Here is a 15530-nt window from a genome sequence, read left to right on the forward strand (position 1 = left end):
GCGACAGGCCCCTCGTGTCACCTCCAGCTGGGGACGCCCAGTCGCCCGAGGGGTGGCGACAGGCCCCCCGTCGCCCGGGGGGGGGCGACAGCCCCCTTGCCCCCCACACGCCCCGGTCTGGGACCTATTTGCAAATTAGAAGGAAAAAAATTACAAACTGGTCCTGTCGCCCCTTGGGTGGACGACAAGGGTATATTTTCGAAAATTTTCGAAACGGACATATATTTTTTTGAAATTTTTATTTTTAAAATATAAAAAAAGAAAAAAGCGCCATTAGCTGGATAGACCGAGGAGAAAAAAAGCCCACACGGAAAAGCCGCCGGCACGGCCGCACGGGGCGCATCACGTGCGTCCCATCTGACCTCCCACATCCCCCACGTTGCCAGCGCTGCATCGCCGTCCGCCCCAGTCGCACGCCTTTTGTTGACTTTGAACAGTTTCATACTCAAATTTCCCCACCCGCCTCCGCTGACGTGGCCTCGTCTCTCTCGGGCCTCGCAGTGTCCTCCCCTTCTCGTCTCCTCTCCCTCGGTTCCGCCCCCCTCCAGGCTCCCGCTGCTGCCGGCGACGATGGCGAAGCTCATCTCGGAGCTGCTGTGGCCTGTGGACCCGGCGCACGCGCTGGACGAGGCGGCGCTGCTGCGCTACGCGGTCGCCAACGTTCCGGGCTTCCCGGGCCCCGCGCCGACGCTGGCGCTCACCCAGTTTGCGCACGGCCAGTCCAACCCCACCTACTGCATCCAGGCCTCCGCTCCCGGGGGAGGGACCAGGCGCTACGTCCTGCGGAAGAAGCCGCCCGGGGCCATCCTCCAGTCCGCGCACGCCGTCGAGCGCGAGTACCAGGTAGATCCGGTTTCGGAATATTCCCATCCCCGCCCCCCTCCCCCTCCCCCCCCCCCCCCCCCCCCCCCGCGCGCTCTTCTGCTACAAGGTACAAGATCCCAATCACGTTCGCGGGCTGCCGAAGATATGAAACGGCGATCCGTTTAGTTCAACATCTCAGCGAAAAGGTTGCGAATCTGATATGGTACTAGCCACTAGGCGGATGGAAGCTTCGATTTCGAGAATCAGAATCCAGAAGCGTGGTCAGTCGCGAAGATTAGAATAGTGGATGCGGCGATGAACTATTTTCCGTACACTGCATAACAGTAAAGAAAAAATTGCAGGTTCGGTACTAATTCTGCTTTTTTTTTTTCGTTTTCTCTTTTTTGCACGTGATGTTTGATCACATTTCCTTGTTTTATTTATGCAACGCGTTTCAAATTTCACTGCTCTACATGTGTATTGATCAATCAGTGGATTGGCAAGTGACCATTGTCAGCCATCTCCCACCCTTTGGAACCCTGTAAACTCAGTTGATTAATGACAAAAAATATGCGCAGAATGTATAGTTCCTGCTAACTGGACAGTTATTCCTTTGGGCCTATTGAAAACCATTTGGATTGTCTAGCTGGCTGTGATTTGGCATGTACCTTAATATAGGTAACGAATTGCTTCATTGTTTGTTGGCATGAAAAGCATATGAGCTTACTCCATAATTCTCTCTCGGGAAGCAGGTTCTCAAAGCTCTGGGTTCTCACACGGATGTCCCTGTCCCAAAGGTTTATTGTCTTTGCACAGATGCAACTGTAATTGGAACTCCTTTCTACATAATGGAGTATCTGGAAGGAATTATATATCCTGACAACACGTTGCCGGTATGCTTATCCTTAGTCTTTTCCGTTGATCACATTTATTTATTGACCACAACTTCAAACTGTTCCTAGCTACCTTTTGGTGGAAATAGAGGGTACCGTGCCTGTACGCAATGTGCGTACACATCTGTGGTAATTTTAATTTTGTGATTTTGTTCCCTTTTTTCACAGGGGGTAGCTCCATCTAAAAGGCGGGCTATATATTTTTCTACTGCCAAAACTTTGGCTGCTATACACAGAGTTGATGTTAATGCCATTGGATTGCAAAAGTATGGGAGAAGAGATAACTATTGTAAAAGACAAGTAGGTTCTAAGTACTCATATATTGCATGTTGATTTACTCTTTTCCTCTTGCTGTAAGTGCAGTTTAGTAACTTTTACTGAACAAAGATTTTACAAATAAATATGTCCTCTCTTCTTTTGTGTCTAAATGAACAAACTCTTAAGCAGCAATCATCCGTTTGTTGTTAGTAGATAAGCGGTACTGGCATCACTCAGGTTTAAAAAAGATTCCTAGTTGTATTGTTTTGTATGATATTTAGCTGTGATACTCCGTTGCATTTCAAGATAGCCTGTTTCATGTTTAGATACTTTCTGTTTCATATTTCAGGTGGAAAGATGGGAGAAGCAATATCTTGCATCCACTGGTGAAGGGAAGCCTGCACGTTATCAAAGGATGCTCGATCTAGCTCGTTGGTTGAAAGAAAATGTACCAGAAGAAGATTCCTCTGCAGGGGCAGGAACAGGTCTTGTTCATGGTGATTTCCGTGCTGATAACCTAGTTTTTCACCCAACAGAGGTTTGCATTTTTGTATTGCAACTTGCAATTATCTGCCTAGGCTATATAATTTGACTTGTTGGGTAAGATAGTTATATCTGTTCGTTTACAGGATCGAGTAATTGGTGTTATTGATTGGGAACTATCCACCTTGGGGAATCAGATGTGTGATGTTGCTTATAGTTGCTTGGTACGAAGTACTCTCTTATTTTAATGTTGTTATAGGTGTCAGTCACCTATATTTAGTGTAGCATATTCCTGTGCACCTTGTTTTCTTCTGCTAGATTTCTGCAGTGATGGCTATTTGAATTTGTATGCTAAAGTCTTAAAAATGTTTTTGTGTAGCACTTAACCATCTTAACCAAAATTCTTTTTTATTGCATAGTGGTGATTATCAACATAAAGTTTCACTAACCTGGTATGGAAATAACAAATAGTTTAGATGTTTTGTTTTATACCTTTTTAGGGCATGGAGAAACAGAGGCAGTGGATCTGATCTCTCTGCTATTGTAGTGCCTTCCTAATGCAGTAAACTGCACTGCTTAATCTCTCTGTTTTTCGTTCTACATATGTTTTTTTTATTATCACTGTCTCTGCATAACTTTGTAACCAATTACTGACATGTCTTGATCAATATGTAAATATCATTTCATTTATGTTTTCCTTTTTTTTGTTATAATGGTATGTTACTTGTTTGTGATGACAGCCATATATTATCGATGCAACACCCACTGAAAGGACTAATTACGGAGGGTTCCAACATACTGGCATTCCAGATGGGATTCCTCAACTGGAAGAGTACCTTTCTGTATACTGTTCTTTCTCTGTAAGCATCAAATACCCATATGGCCATATTCCATATTTGTTGAATGGATAAGTTACATTAGTTGTTTACTTCCCACCCTTATTCTAAAATGTTTTACAGGAAAGACCCTGGCCTGCTGCAAATTGGAAGTTCTATATTGCTTTTTCTCTGTTTCGTGGAGCATCTATCTACGCTGGAGTATATCACAGATGGACTATGGTATGCATCTTTAACTTCTAAAATCTGGAATCAAAGACTGCCAATTTATTCTCATTTAGTTGGATTGGCATACAGGGTAATGCTTCAGGTGGCGAGCGTGCTAAATTTGCTGGCAGGATTGCTAATACTATGGTTGACTGTGCCTGTGACTTCATAAATAGAGAGCATGTGTTGCAAGGACAGCCTTCTATAGGTAATTATGTTCAACAACCTCATCTCAACAACCTCATGCCATAGAGTGGAGTCTGGTTTCTGGACAAACTATTTGTGCTTTGACTATCCTTTTCCCTTCAACGCTAGGTTTTCAAGTCTCAGCAGCTCCATGGCAAGAATTTGGCAGAGAGCAGGAAGGTTCAATTTCCACAAAGGATCAAGGCAAATTTGTTCCTAACGAAAAGGTTATGCACCTTAGAAAGAAATTGATGAAGTTTATGGAAGATCACATATACCCAATGGAGGGTGAGTTCTACAAGCTTGCACAATCAACCTCAAGATGGACAATTCATCCAGAAGAAGAAACTCTTGAAGCATTGGCGAAGAAGGAGGGCTTATGGAACTTGTTTATTCCGGTATATATTCTTCCTTCGAAACCCTACGTATTTACATACTCCAGAAGTTCTGCACATTACATTTCTTTCATTAATATTAGAGGGTTCATTTATTTTGTTATTGCTTTGTTTATGCTAATTAAAATTAGTAATCTGCAGCTAGACAGTGCAGCTAGAGCTAGAAAGCTACTATTTGAGGATGGCTCTCTTGTTTCCCCTGGAAGTTCAAATGACCTTCTGCTGGGTGCGGGTCTTACCAATCTTGAATACGGATATCTGTGTGAGATTATGGGACGTTCAGTTTGGGCTCCACAAATATTTAACTGTGGTGCACCCGATACGGGTAACATGGAGGTAAGACAGAAGCAACTCCTTTCTTTTATACGGAATATTAATTCATGTTGCAATTGTTGGCTTAAGTATTTCAGAGTGAGTCCTTGGAGCTAGCACCATCAATACAGATATTTGGAGGAAAATCTGTTCTCTGAAATGTCTGCCCCTAATGCAGTTTTAGAACTTTTTATGATCTTCAGTAGATCATAACACTAGCAATATCATCTTAATGCTGCAGTTTTTCTTTTCTCAACCAGATGCTTTTGTTTTTTTTGGGGGTTATTCTTGGAATATGTTAGTGCAATTTTATCTTCACTACTTAGCTGTATATATGAAATGTAGGTACTCGTAGTATTTTATATTCTTCCTTCCAAATGAATTATGTTATCTTTAGTATTACTCCTTCTGTTTCATTTGCCCATGCCCCCCCCCCCCAACCCCCACCCAATTAAATTCTTTGGAAGAGAAAAGGTAGCTGGATCATGTCAGTTAATAGGAGGTGTATGGTCACATTGACTTTCTAATACTTGGTTAATTATTCAAAAATAATATACTTCCTTGGTTAGTGTGCATGTTGGGTTATGGACGTAGGAGAGGGCATAGCAATCTTTAGAAGGATCTTGAAACATGTGTTCCAGATTGACTGATTTATTATACTCACTGAAATAATTTATTATCTGACAGTTTTATTTGGATGTCATTACAGGTCCTGATGAGGTATGGCACCAAGGAGCAACAGAAGCAATGGCTAGTTCCTCTATTGGAAGGGAAAATTCGTTCTGGGTTTGCGATGACTGAACCACAAGTTGCATCTTCAGATGCTACTAATATAGAATGTTCGATATCCAGGTAATAAATGGGGCGAAATTGTTTGCTGGCATGTCGATGGTGTTCTTTAGTTAATTGCATCGCGCAACTATTTCATTGCCTGTGGTTGCTTCCTCGTTTTGCTCCTGAATACAAGTTTTTGTTTGGCTAATTAAGCTACTATACAGATGAGAAATGAGAATTAATTTATATTCCTACTGTTACCTACCTTCTGTCATGCCTGCTTTTGTCCAGAAAAAATAAAATAAAAAGCTATAGATCTTTTTTTAGATTTGCATGATCTGCTGTCCTTTATTCTGAAAGTTTTAATGGATAGCATCACCTACTTTTGTTTGAACATTGTGCATTATGCATACTTATGATTTTTTTTTAATCTTCTGAACAGACAGGGAGATTTCTATGTGATAAATGGAAGGAAATGGTGGACCAGTGGGGCTATGGACCCTAGATGCAAAGTCCTGATATTAATGGTAATCTACATCTATTGGTTATAGTTGTGCCATGCAATGAATATTTTTGTTTTGATGTTGAAAGTTTTTATTTCATACAGGGGAAAACAGATTTTTCTGCACCTAAGCATAAGCAACAGTCGATGATCTTAGTGGACATCAACACTCCTGGGGTGCAAATAAAGCGACCGCTATTAGTCTTTGGTTTTGATGACGCACCTCATGGGCATGCGGAGATTGTTTTTGAGAATGTGCGTGTCCCAGCAACGAATATCCTGCTTGGGGAAGGACGGGGTTTTGAGATTGCTCAAGTAAGCAGAGTTTTGCTGTTATTACTCATAGTACAACTATGGCTTGTACCTTTTGTCATATTAAGATGCTTTTCAGGGGAGGCTCGGTCCTGGAAGACTACATCATTGCATGAGGCTAATAGGGGCAGCAGAACGTGGAATGGGTCTGATGGTTGACAGGGCCTTAAGTAGGACTGCATTTGGAAAGAGGATTGCACAGCATGGTTCCTTTTTATCCGACCTTGCAAAGGTAAGCCCTCTTTGTAATTGTTTGCATGGTTTGCTTCTAAAGTATTGAACTGATCAATCGATTAATTCACTAACATGCACTTGCACATGAAATCCAGTGTCGGATTGAGCTGGAGCAGGCTAGACTTTTGGTTCTAGAAGCGGCCGATCAACTTGACCGACATGGGAACAAGAAAGCCCGTGGTATCCTCGCAATGGCGAAGGTAAAACCAATGTTCATCACCACCACCTTTTTAACTGTTGTAGCAAGAAAATTCAATAATTCTGTCGGTCTTGTAGGTTGCAGCTCCAAATATGGCCCTGAAGGTCCTTGACATGGCAATGCAAGTTCACGGTGCAGCTGGTGTCTCTTCGGATACCGTCTTATCGCACCTATGGGCAACTGCCAGGACACTGCGGATCGCAGACGGCCCTGATGAAGTCCATCTCGGAACGATTGCAAAGCTGGAGCTGCAAAGAGCAAGATTGTAAGTACTACGGACAGGATGAAGTAAAGTTTCGAGAATAAACGAAGTAACAGCAATCTGCTCACGAGACTAGGGAATGGCAGCATCACTGGTAGTGGTTGATAGACAATGAGTAAATAATGGCGCTGTAGCCATCAATGTGTGTTGTACAATTGTCCTGTTAGTGGCATTGCATCGATATATCTGTCCACGAAACTGATCTTTTCAATCTTGGCGCTGCCGTACAGTCATGAGCAGTAGATTTGAACATCGATCGGCTGTAACAGTGCAACGAATGTGCTTTTATTTTTTGTACAGTGGAGCGAATGAGATCGAGGTCATCTCCTTCCATGATTAGCCTTCGGCTTTTTCGTTCAGACTTTAACCAAGAATCATATGGGAACACATGTGCTACACTCCGTAGTAGCAGAGGTCCAGCTTTCAGGATTAGTACTAGGAACTACGGAACCCGAGCTTAGCCCAGCCACCAGTATTAATTTATTCTTCCAAAAAAAGAGAGAGAGAATAAGAAAAATGGGTTAAAAATTCCCATAAGCTGCAAATAGCTAGCTAGCTGAAGCCCAGTGTGTAGGGGAAGGAGGTGGCGTTGAGCCAGAGGTCGCCCTGAATGAAGTTGAGCACGGTGAAGTTGGCGGCGTCGGTGGCGTTGGTGAGCACGTGGTAGCCGGGCCAGGCCACCCTCGCCGACGTGTTGGCGCCGGGCCCGCGGTTCATGTACTCGGCATAGTAGAGCGTGTCGAGCGCGAAGCTGCCGTTCCACTCGAGCCACCCCCTCGGGTGGATGAGGCTCTCCATCTTGGTCTGCGCGAACACCGTCCGCGAGTAGAGCTTCCACGGGCGGCCGAGGTAGGAGGAGAAGTTGGCGAGGACGGGGATGAGGTCGGCGGCGGCGGCGACCTTGCCGCCCTGCACGACGATGCCCGTGTTCTGGTTGGGGTCCTCGCGGCCCTGCGCGGTGACGGCGTTCTTCTGGCCGGGGTCCGGGCGACGCGCGTAGAGGTTGCAGCCCTGGAGCACGACGGCGGCGTCGCCGAAGACGAAGTCGACGGTACCGTAGACGTCGCAGTCGCGGTAGAACTGGCGGAGGGAGTGGGCGTAGAGCGTGTCCTGGTACCCCACGAAGCTGCAGCGGTAGAAGGCGGCGAGGTCGGCGTTGACGCGCAGCGCCACGGCCTGGTGCTTCTTCGGCCCCGCCGCGTTCTCCACCGTCAGGTCGCGCGCCAGGAACCCCGTGCCGACAACCGCTGCAATGCAAGGAGGACGGAGTCATTATTTCTGCTTCGTCAGTTTCAGTTGGCGGTAGGTATATCCAAGCTCGCACATGCATGCATGTCGTGCAGCAACTGAATGTATGCATGGAAAATGATTTCTATCCTTTTTTTTTGCAGCATTGGACTGACATTGGCGGTGAGGCATTTAGGCAACAACGTGCTTGATGATGAGCGCATGATGCAATAATAATGTGATGACCGATCGAGACATCATGGTGTACATGTCCTTCAGTGTGTCGTCCTCGCGTGCACTTGCGTGGTGCGGCGCTGGCTGGCGATGGGGGTGCAGTGAGAGGCAGCACTAGCTAGTAAGGGACACGCGCGTACGTACAGCTGCTAGTACATCATTACCTCCACCCGACACGTACGAGCAGGCGAAAGTGGCGTGCCAACTACTCCTACACAAGAATTGCATAGCATCTTCTCCGATCTCGACTGCCCTAAATGTACCTCATCTAGGACTAGTACCAGTACCAGCAATGGCGACACCGTCCCGTCCCTAAAAAGCAGCCACGCGCGACGGCGCGAGCGACAAAAGGCACGGAGCCACGGAGGAGGCCGCGCGGCAGACGAGGGTGAGGCACACCGGAGGCCCTCATCAGCTCATGAGAGGCCGCTGATACGGGCAGTGTGTCGGCTTGCCGTTTGTTCCTTTGCTTCGGTGGCATCTTGCATTGCATTGTCCGTTCGGCACCACGGCAGTCGGCAGCAGTATTTTGAGTATAGTTGTTTCGGCCTTCATTCATTCGGATTCGGTGATGAATACTACAATCTGTCGGTGCCTACATGCATGGTAGAGGCCAGCCCAGCCACATTGGGACCAGACGGCAGACAGGACGGGCGGAGGCCAATCGCCGCCATGGACGGAGCCCCGCCCAACAGAACAGAACAGAACAGAACAGAACAGAACAGAACAGAGCAGAGCAGAGAGAAAAGAGGATCGATCGACAAAGAAAAGGACGCGACGCGGGAGACCACGTCGTAGACAGCAGCACGGTGTCGTCGTCGTCTCGTCTGGCGTCTGCGCCCGAAGAAGGCATGGCACTCCCAATTCAAGCAAGTCCCATCCATGCATGGACCATGGTTGTAGGTTGGCTGTGTGGCTGAAGCCACTCCGGATCACAGAGTTGCATGGCTTCGTCCCTCGAGACCAGAGTTAATGGGCGCCGGCTCCTCACCCAACCATTCCCGTGCTGCATAACTCCAAGTGCCGAAGAGCGGGGAGCGTGAGCGTGAGCGTGCGTGTCCCCTATGCAGACTCAAATATGTATATTTACTCCAAGCAAGCAGAGCTCCCGGCCCATTGCTCGTCCTTCATTTTTGCAAGTGCCGCGTGTTTCTCCCCTGGCCCCTGCATTGTTTCTGGTTGGTCTTACTCCCACTTTGGGTCAACACGTTCACTCGCTACCAGGTCCTATTTATTTACAAGTAAGATTAGTATATTCTAGCTTTTATGTGATGAATTATGTAATTATTATTATTATTATTATTATTATTATTATAAACTTGAGAGAAATAATTTATAGCTGTTTGGCAACATAGATTATTTGAGGCCTTGTTTGGTTTGTTGGGCTAATGAACAGTGATTTGTGTTAATCTCTATGCTTAGAGTATTAAACAAAATTTATTTGCAAAACTTTTTTAGAGATGGGTGTAACTTTTCGCAACGAATCTAATGACAATAATTAATCCATGATTGGCTACAGTGATGCTACAATAACCATGCTCTAATCACGCGGTCAAAGGTTTCATTAGATTCTTCAGGGTTTCTAACGCAAGGGTTCTGAAGTTGGTTTTGTAAACTGCCTTCATTTAATATCCTTAATTAGTGGTCAAAGTTGCTACAGTTCCTACCGTAGCGCAAACCAAACAGGGCCTGAGGTCTAGACTACTATAATGTGAAATAAGCAATTTTTCAGCAGCTTATGGATTATTATAATCTGGAGGTGTACATTACATAATAATCTAATCAATAAGCTGGGGTGTTTGTTTTCGTGTGAGATTATTTTTCAGATTTTAAGCTGGACTATAATCTCATGGGCAAACAAAACACAGGGCCTAAACACAAAGTGAAGCTAGCTGTGTTATTTTTCTTGTCGGAAAATGCATGTGATGACGGCGGACTACCTAGCACTGGCAGTCATGGAAGATGGAACTATAAGAGCATTCAGGGCACAACTCGTGAATCAAATGTACTAATCCATGTACGGTGCTGGATCACGTCTGCATACATTGTCGGCGGCTCGGCGCTCCTTCCCTCCAAGTGCATGTGGTTCTGCATTTTCGGCAGAAAGGTTGCCGTGGCTGGCCGTTGGCCGACGGATGCGCCAGCCAAGCCCAGCTATCTTCTCCCCGGCCAGTCGCCGGAAGAGGGCGGCAAGGACGAGTACAGCTGCTCGTGGTGAACAGCATGCAATCACCGATTTACACTGTGCTGTGCTGCTTCAATTCAATTCATGGGGCACAGTAACTTGACTCTGCAACTCTGCTTCTACCATTCCATTCTACCGGACCGGCCGGAGATGATAATGTTGAGGTGGCAAGTCATCGAGTGAGGTAACTGGTTGCTGAAGAGCAGGAATTGCAAATCGCCGAACGCCAATGCTTGCTCGTGCTGTTCGTCCGACTCGTCCCAATTTATCAACTGACATCCCGCCCAGGCCCAGCCCAACTACCCCAGCCGGAAGCTATACGGAAGCAGTAAAAAGCTATGGAGTGACCGAGTGACAGTGGCTGCTGTCTCCTACGCGTGGAGCTAGGCCCCAATAGGCAATAGGAAAGGATCACGATGATCTACCGCCGCCGCATTGCTCCTCTGCTAATCTCCTATTGATGACCAGTATTGCTCAAAATTAGAGGAAGAAATGCAGTGCTGACCTAGGGTGGCGGAGCGGAATGTGGTGGAGTTGTCGACGACGCTGCGGCTGGCCTTGATCACCGTCTTCCACATGCCGTCGCCGACGAACATCAGGTTCGTCTTCTCCGGCCCGACCTCCACGTTCTCGAAGTACCCGCCCGCCTTGATGTAGATCACGAACCGCGCCTCGCTGTTGTTGGGCGCCGCCGCCACCGCCTCCCCCACCGTCGTGAAGTTGCCGCTCCCGTCCTTGGCCACCACCAGGTCCGCCACCGCCTGCTGCTGCTGCAGCCGCCTCCTGTCCCCCTCCGACACCCACGACGGGAACCCGCGCCGCACCCGCCCGTACCCCTCCAGCGCCTCGCGCCCTCGCCGGCGGTGCTGCGGGAGGCGGCGCACCATGGCCAGGGAGTTGGACACCAGGTGGGCCACGTGGTAGATGCGGCCCTGGATGTATGGCCGGACGCGCCCGTCCCCCGACGCCGACGGGCCCGCGAACCCGTCCAGGCAGGTGTACTGGTTCGTCAGCGCGGCCGAGAGCACGGTCTGGACGCCCGCGATGGACTCCTCCGCCGTGCGGTTCCCCGCCGACAGCTCGTCCGCCGCCGTGCCCAGCAGCCCCAGCGTGCGCCCGAACAGCTCCAGGCAGTCGGACAGCGCCAGGCGGTCGCGCACGCGCAGGCGCTGGGGCCGGCGGAGGTAGGACGAGCAGTTGGACGAGGACGCGCGCACCGCCGCCGCCGCGCGCGCCACCACGTGGGAGATCACGTCCCGCAGCGGCTTCTGGGCGAGGTTCGGGATGGTGGCGAGCGTCGACGCGCACACGTCGCGGTGCAGCGTGCAGCCGCAGTGCCGGTCCACGGCGGCCGCGTGCTCCGCCGCGGCGGCGTCCGCGTCGGCATTGCCGCCGCCCGCAAGCAGCACCCGTTCTTCACGGTGACGTTCCTCTGCAGGTGCAGCGGACGTGGACACGGCGACGCCACCGGAAAATGTCCTGTGGGTGGCGAGGAAGCCGAGCGGCAGGAGGAGAAGGGCGAGGGAGAGGAAGGTGGCGGGGACGGGGAGCTTGGCTACGGCTGCGCTCTTGGGCCGAGGCGGCATGTTTGTGCTACGGTGGTGGGATCACTGTGCGGTGAGAGTGGCAGGCGTGACAATGCAAGGACAGCGTCCGGTTGGAGGAGCCCAGCTTTTATCGCACCGTTAGCTACTGCATGCCTGAAACGTCCAATTGGAAATGGACTCTGGGGAATCCTTTGCAGGCCCTGTTTAGTTTTTTACATGTAAACACAAAAAAGCCGTAAACGCATTAAAGTAAAAAGGAATTTTACTAATTTGAAGTACTAAATGAAGTCTATTTACAAAACTTTTTGCATGGATGGGCTGTAAATCGCGAGACGATTCTAATGAGTCTACTTAATTCATGATTTACAACAGTGATGCTACAGTACCATCCGTTAATTATTAATTAATTATGGATTAATTAGCATCATTAGATTCGTCTCGCGATTTACAACCCATTTATGCAAAAAGTTTTACAAATAGACTTCATTTAGTACTTCAAATGACCAAGATTCCTTTGCAAAATTATTTTGCAAAATAAACTAAACAGGCCCTCAGCTATATTTTCTTCTCTGACAAATTGACCCAAGATGTTATTACTAGTTGGCACGATACCGACATTTCGCTATCTGCATTGGTCTTAATCTTTGTTTCCGTTTGTAGCAGCAGTACAATGATTGATAGTCTCATTTGAGCTAAATATGATAGTCTTATTTCAAAATCTGAGATTATTACAATTAATAGTCTTATTTGATCTGGAATATATCATTTGCAAACCAACAAAGACTCTTTGTGTATGTTGTTAAATGCTTGTGCCTCAGGAGATAGCCGTTTTGTCCGCGAAAGTTACCTCATCGGCACTTGTTTATGCATTATTAGCATTAGAGGTTGCTCGTTTCCACGAGGTAAATAATGTAAATAATGATGGGGTAATTAAAATTAATAGGTATTATTTTTATCTCGGTCACTATGCCTATTCTAAACAAGACTATCATCCGTGAATGGAGGGTGGAGTAGTACTCACTTTCCTTCAGAAGGAATCGATTTGATCAGTTTATTGCTTTCTGAATGATGCTGACATTGGATACCTTACCATTTCAACGGGGATCGGAGCAACTTGCTTTCTCGAGATCGACGAGCTGGTCTAGTATTGGACGAGCTGGCACTGGATTAATGCACGGGGATCTCAATTGGATAGAAACAAACCCCATAACAATAAGTGATGTCAACCACTTAAACCTTTGATCAGAATCTGTACTTATGTAGTGCTGATCACGACCTACCTTTCCAAACGTTCTTTTTTTTTTCTCCGACAAATTGACTCTCTAGCCACTGCCAGCTAGCTGTCAACTTGTTAGATTCAGTGGGTGTTTGGATGGCAATTAAAAGGGCTAAATATGAGATAATTAAGCCAGTTCGTGAAGCTACATAGCCAATTCATTAATAACAATGAGTTGTTCAACATTATCTCATGTTTTTATGGTGAATTGGGGTCTCCATTTTTTATTCCGCACTAGACCACCATTCATGGCCGGCCCGGACTTGTGACTACATCTAACCATCTTATCTTACTAATTGGAGGTTCTTTTGAAGTCTCCACGTACGTGAAGCGATCTAGAATTCTAGGTGGTCACTCTAGAAAAAAAAAGAAAAATGTTAGAAATTTCTACAAAAATCAGAAACATCTGACCATCGATCTGACAACTTCAATCATAATAGTCGTAGTCGTTGGATCTATTATTTTTACTAATAAATTACACATCTCTACCATTATGAAAATAGACCAAAATAATCCCCTAAACATGTATCTAAATTACCCACCTCTGTCATTATAATAAAAATCTGAAGCAACCCTCTAATCTTTGTGTAAATTACCGACCTATGCCATTATAAATAATCTCACAAATTTGCATATAAATTATCCAATTATGTTATTATAAAAAGTTAAAGCAACTCTAAATTTGAATCTAAATTCTATAAGTACAACAAAATATTAGAGAGCACCAATCTAAATTTTTAAATTACTATTTCTATCATTATTAATATAGCATTTATGTTATCGTTTATGTAAAATTGCTATCCATCATACGTGTTACCATGTATTGACGTATGATGTAAGAGATAAGAATACCAATTCACAAACAAACGCTTCAATTAACATATACCAAACACATATAGACGTGCGTTACGAAATGAGATCCACTGCAAGTAGATAATGATAAATGAGAATATCAGGTGCAAATCAATAACTTCAATCTAGGCAATCGGATTAACATCTAAGGGGAGGGCGCGGGGGTGGGAGGGGTAATTTGCAAAAGTGTAATTACTCAATCCAAGGGCGTGCAGTTAACTGTAAAATTATCCAATCCCCATGCCCCTTGGATGTTGATCCGGTGGTCCAGATTGAAGTTTGCACGGTTTGCACGGAGAGATTGGTTTGCACCTGATATGTTCCCATGATAAATATGTATTTTAGAGCATGTGTTAGAATATTTAATAGATGAAAGAGAACGTGAAATAGAGATAATTATAATTATTAGCTATAAGTTTTTTTATATTAATTCTAATTAGCCCGTGCGGGAGCACGGGTTGATAGGCTAGTGTTATAAAGAAAGATGCAAGCTGTCTCAATATAATATATGGCCGTCTTAAAGAAAATGAAAGAAAAAAAAACTAGGCCACTCGCCACTAGCATTCCAAATTTCCAATGTTCCCCCGCTCTACAGCTTGTGCAACTACCAAAGACCATCAACAGTTTAAAGCAGGAACACACAGGTACTCAAGGTGCCGGACTACCGCCCCGTGTGTCACGAGCCACAAACTGCAGACTGCAGAGATGCCAAAATACACCCCACGGGTGATGTGTGCGGTGCTATAGGATGTTATTTCTACTTAGGAAATCTGTTTAGGTACTCGGGTCTTTGACTTATTGAGGGTACAAAATACAAATGCTGTTCCTGCCAGCACAAATGTCAAAACGGACACGTGAAAGGGAGCCAGCATGCATGTTCTCCTCGATCCACGACGGCATGTGTTGTGACAAGCTCCGCAAGGTTAGATGGACCTGTGAGTAATTTTCTGCAGCATTAAGTATTTGGGCATCGATTCAAAAAAAAAAGTATTTGGGCATCATGTCGCATGCATGATCGGTAGAAATGTTCAGACTGTAGTGGTCAGCCACGTTCACCGCACGGGGACTGAATCCGCTGCAAGTCCGGTGCACGCAGGACGACAGAGGAACTGAGCGATGCATTGTGTAACTATGGATCGTCCAGAAGATGAAACAAGATGAACATGCATGTTTGTGCACAGTAACGCAAGATTCCATTTCCCCTTTGGCTCCGGTCCGGTCCGGTCGATGGGCTGTCATATATTTTCAGATCGAGGCTAGCATTACCGGACCCCGCGTACGCGGAGATGGTAGGTAGGAACTCTGCAAGATAAGAAACCGGCGGCCGTGGGTGCCCACAGCCACAGGGCCAAGATCAGCATGCTGCGGAGGACTGTCTGAATATGTATGGCATGCACTACGAACATGCAGCTTACTACGCTTTGGAATCGGTCACCTGCACACACGGCCTGCAAGAACGTCATCCACCAGCCGTGGACGACACAGAGAGTGAGAGATACACCAACCACAGTCCACAGACACGATGCCATGGGACCTTATAGCATCTCCAACA

The 15530-nt window shown here is 46.4% G+C and overlaps 2 protein-coding genes across 5 annotated transcripts; one reads left to right on the plus strand and one right to left on the minus strand.

Annotated features, from left to right (window-relative positions):
- The first annotated feature begins 448 nt into the window (after nucleotides 1-448).
- LOC120694837 (probable acyl-CoA dehydrogenase IBR3) lies at nucleotides 449-6996 on the plus strand. 4 transcript variants are annotated; one of them, XM_039978133.1, is made up of 16 exons: nucleotides 449-843; nucleotides 1557-1697; nucleotides 1866-1997; nucleotides 2305-2493; nucleotides 2585-2662; nucleotides 3179-3298; nucleotides 3398-3496; nucleotides 3572-3689; nucleotides 3815-4065; nucleotides 4204-4398; nucleotides 5084-5226; nucleotides 5591-5675; nucleotides 5756-5965; nucleotides 6042-6194; nucleotides 6292-6396; nucleotides 6473-6996. In XM_039978133.1, the coding sequence occupies exons 1-16, from the start codon at nucleotides 571-573 to the stop codon at nucleotides 6662-6664; spliced, it is 2484 nt and encodes an 827-aa protein (XP_039834067.1). In that variant the 5' UTR covers nucleotides 449-570; the 3' UTR covers nucleotides 6665-6996. The 4 variants fall into 4 exon arrangements, with proteins under 4 accessions (XP_039834067.1, XP_039834066.1, XP_039834069.1 ...); XM_039978132.1 differs by having other exon boundaries at nucleotides 462-843; nucleotides 3797-4065; XM_039978135.1 differs by lacking the exon at nucleotides 449-843 and adding an exon at nucleotides 985-1166 and having other exon boundaries at nucleotides 3797-4065.
- On the minus strand, nucleotides 6986-12015 carry LOC120694838 (pectinesterase-like). The gene is made up of 2 exons (XM_039978136.1): nucleotides 10809-12015; nucleotides 6986-7904 (listed from the first exon to the last, which is right to left on the minus strand). Exons 1-2 carry the CDS (start codon nucleotides 11887-11889, stop codon nucleotides 7210-7212), a joined length of 1776 nt encoding a protein of 591 aa, XP_039834070.1. The 5' UTR covers nucleotides 11890-12015; the 3' UTR covers nucleotides 6986-7209.
- Between the last annotated feature and the right edge of the window lie 3515 nt (nucleotides 12016-15530).

Source organism: Panicum virgatum, chromosome 2K (assembly GCF_016808335.1).
Source record: "Panicum virgatum strain AP13 chromosome 2K, P.virgatum_v5, whole genome shotgun sequence".
Taxonomy (NCBI): Eukaryota; Viridiplantae; Streptophyta; class Magnoliopsida; order Poales; family Poaceae; genus Panicum; species Panicum virgatum.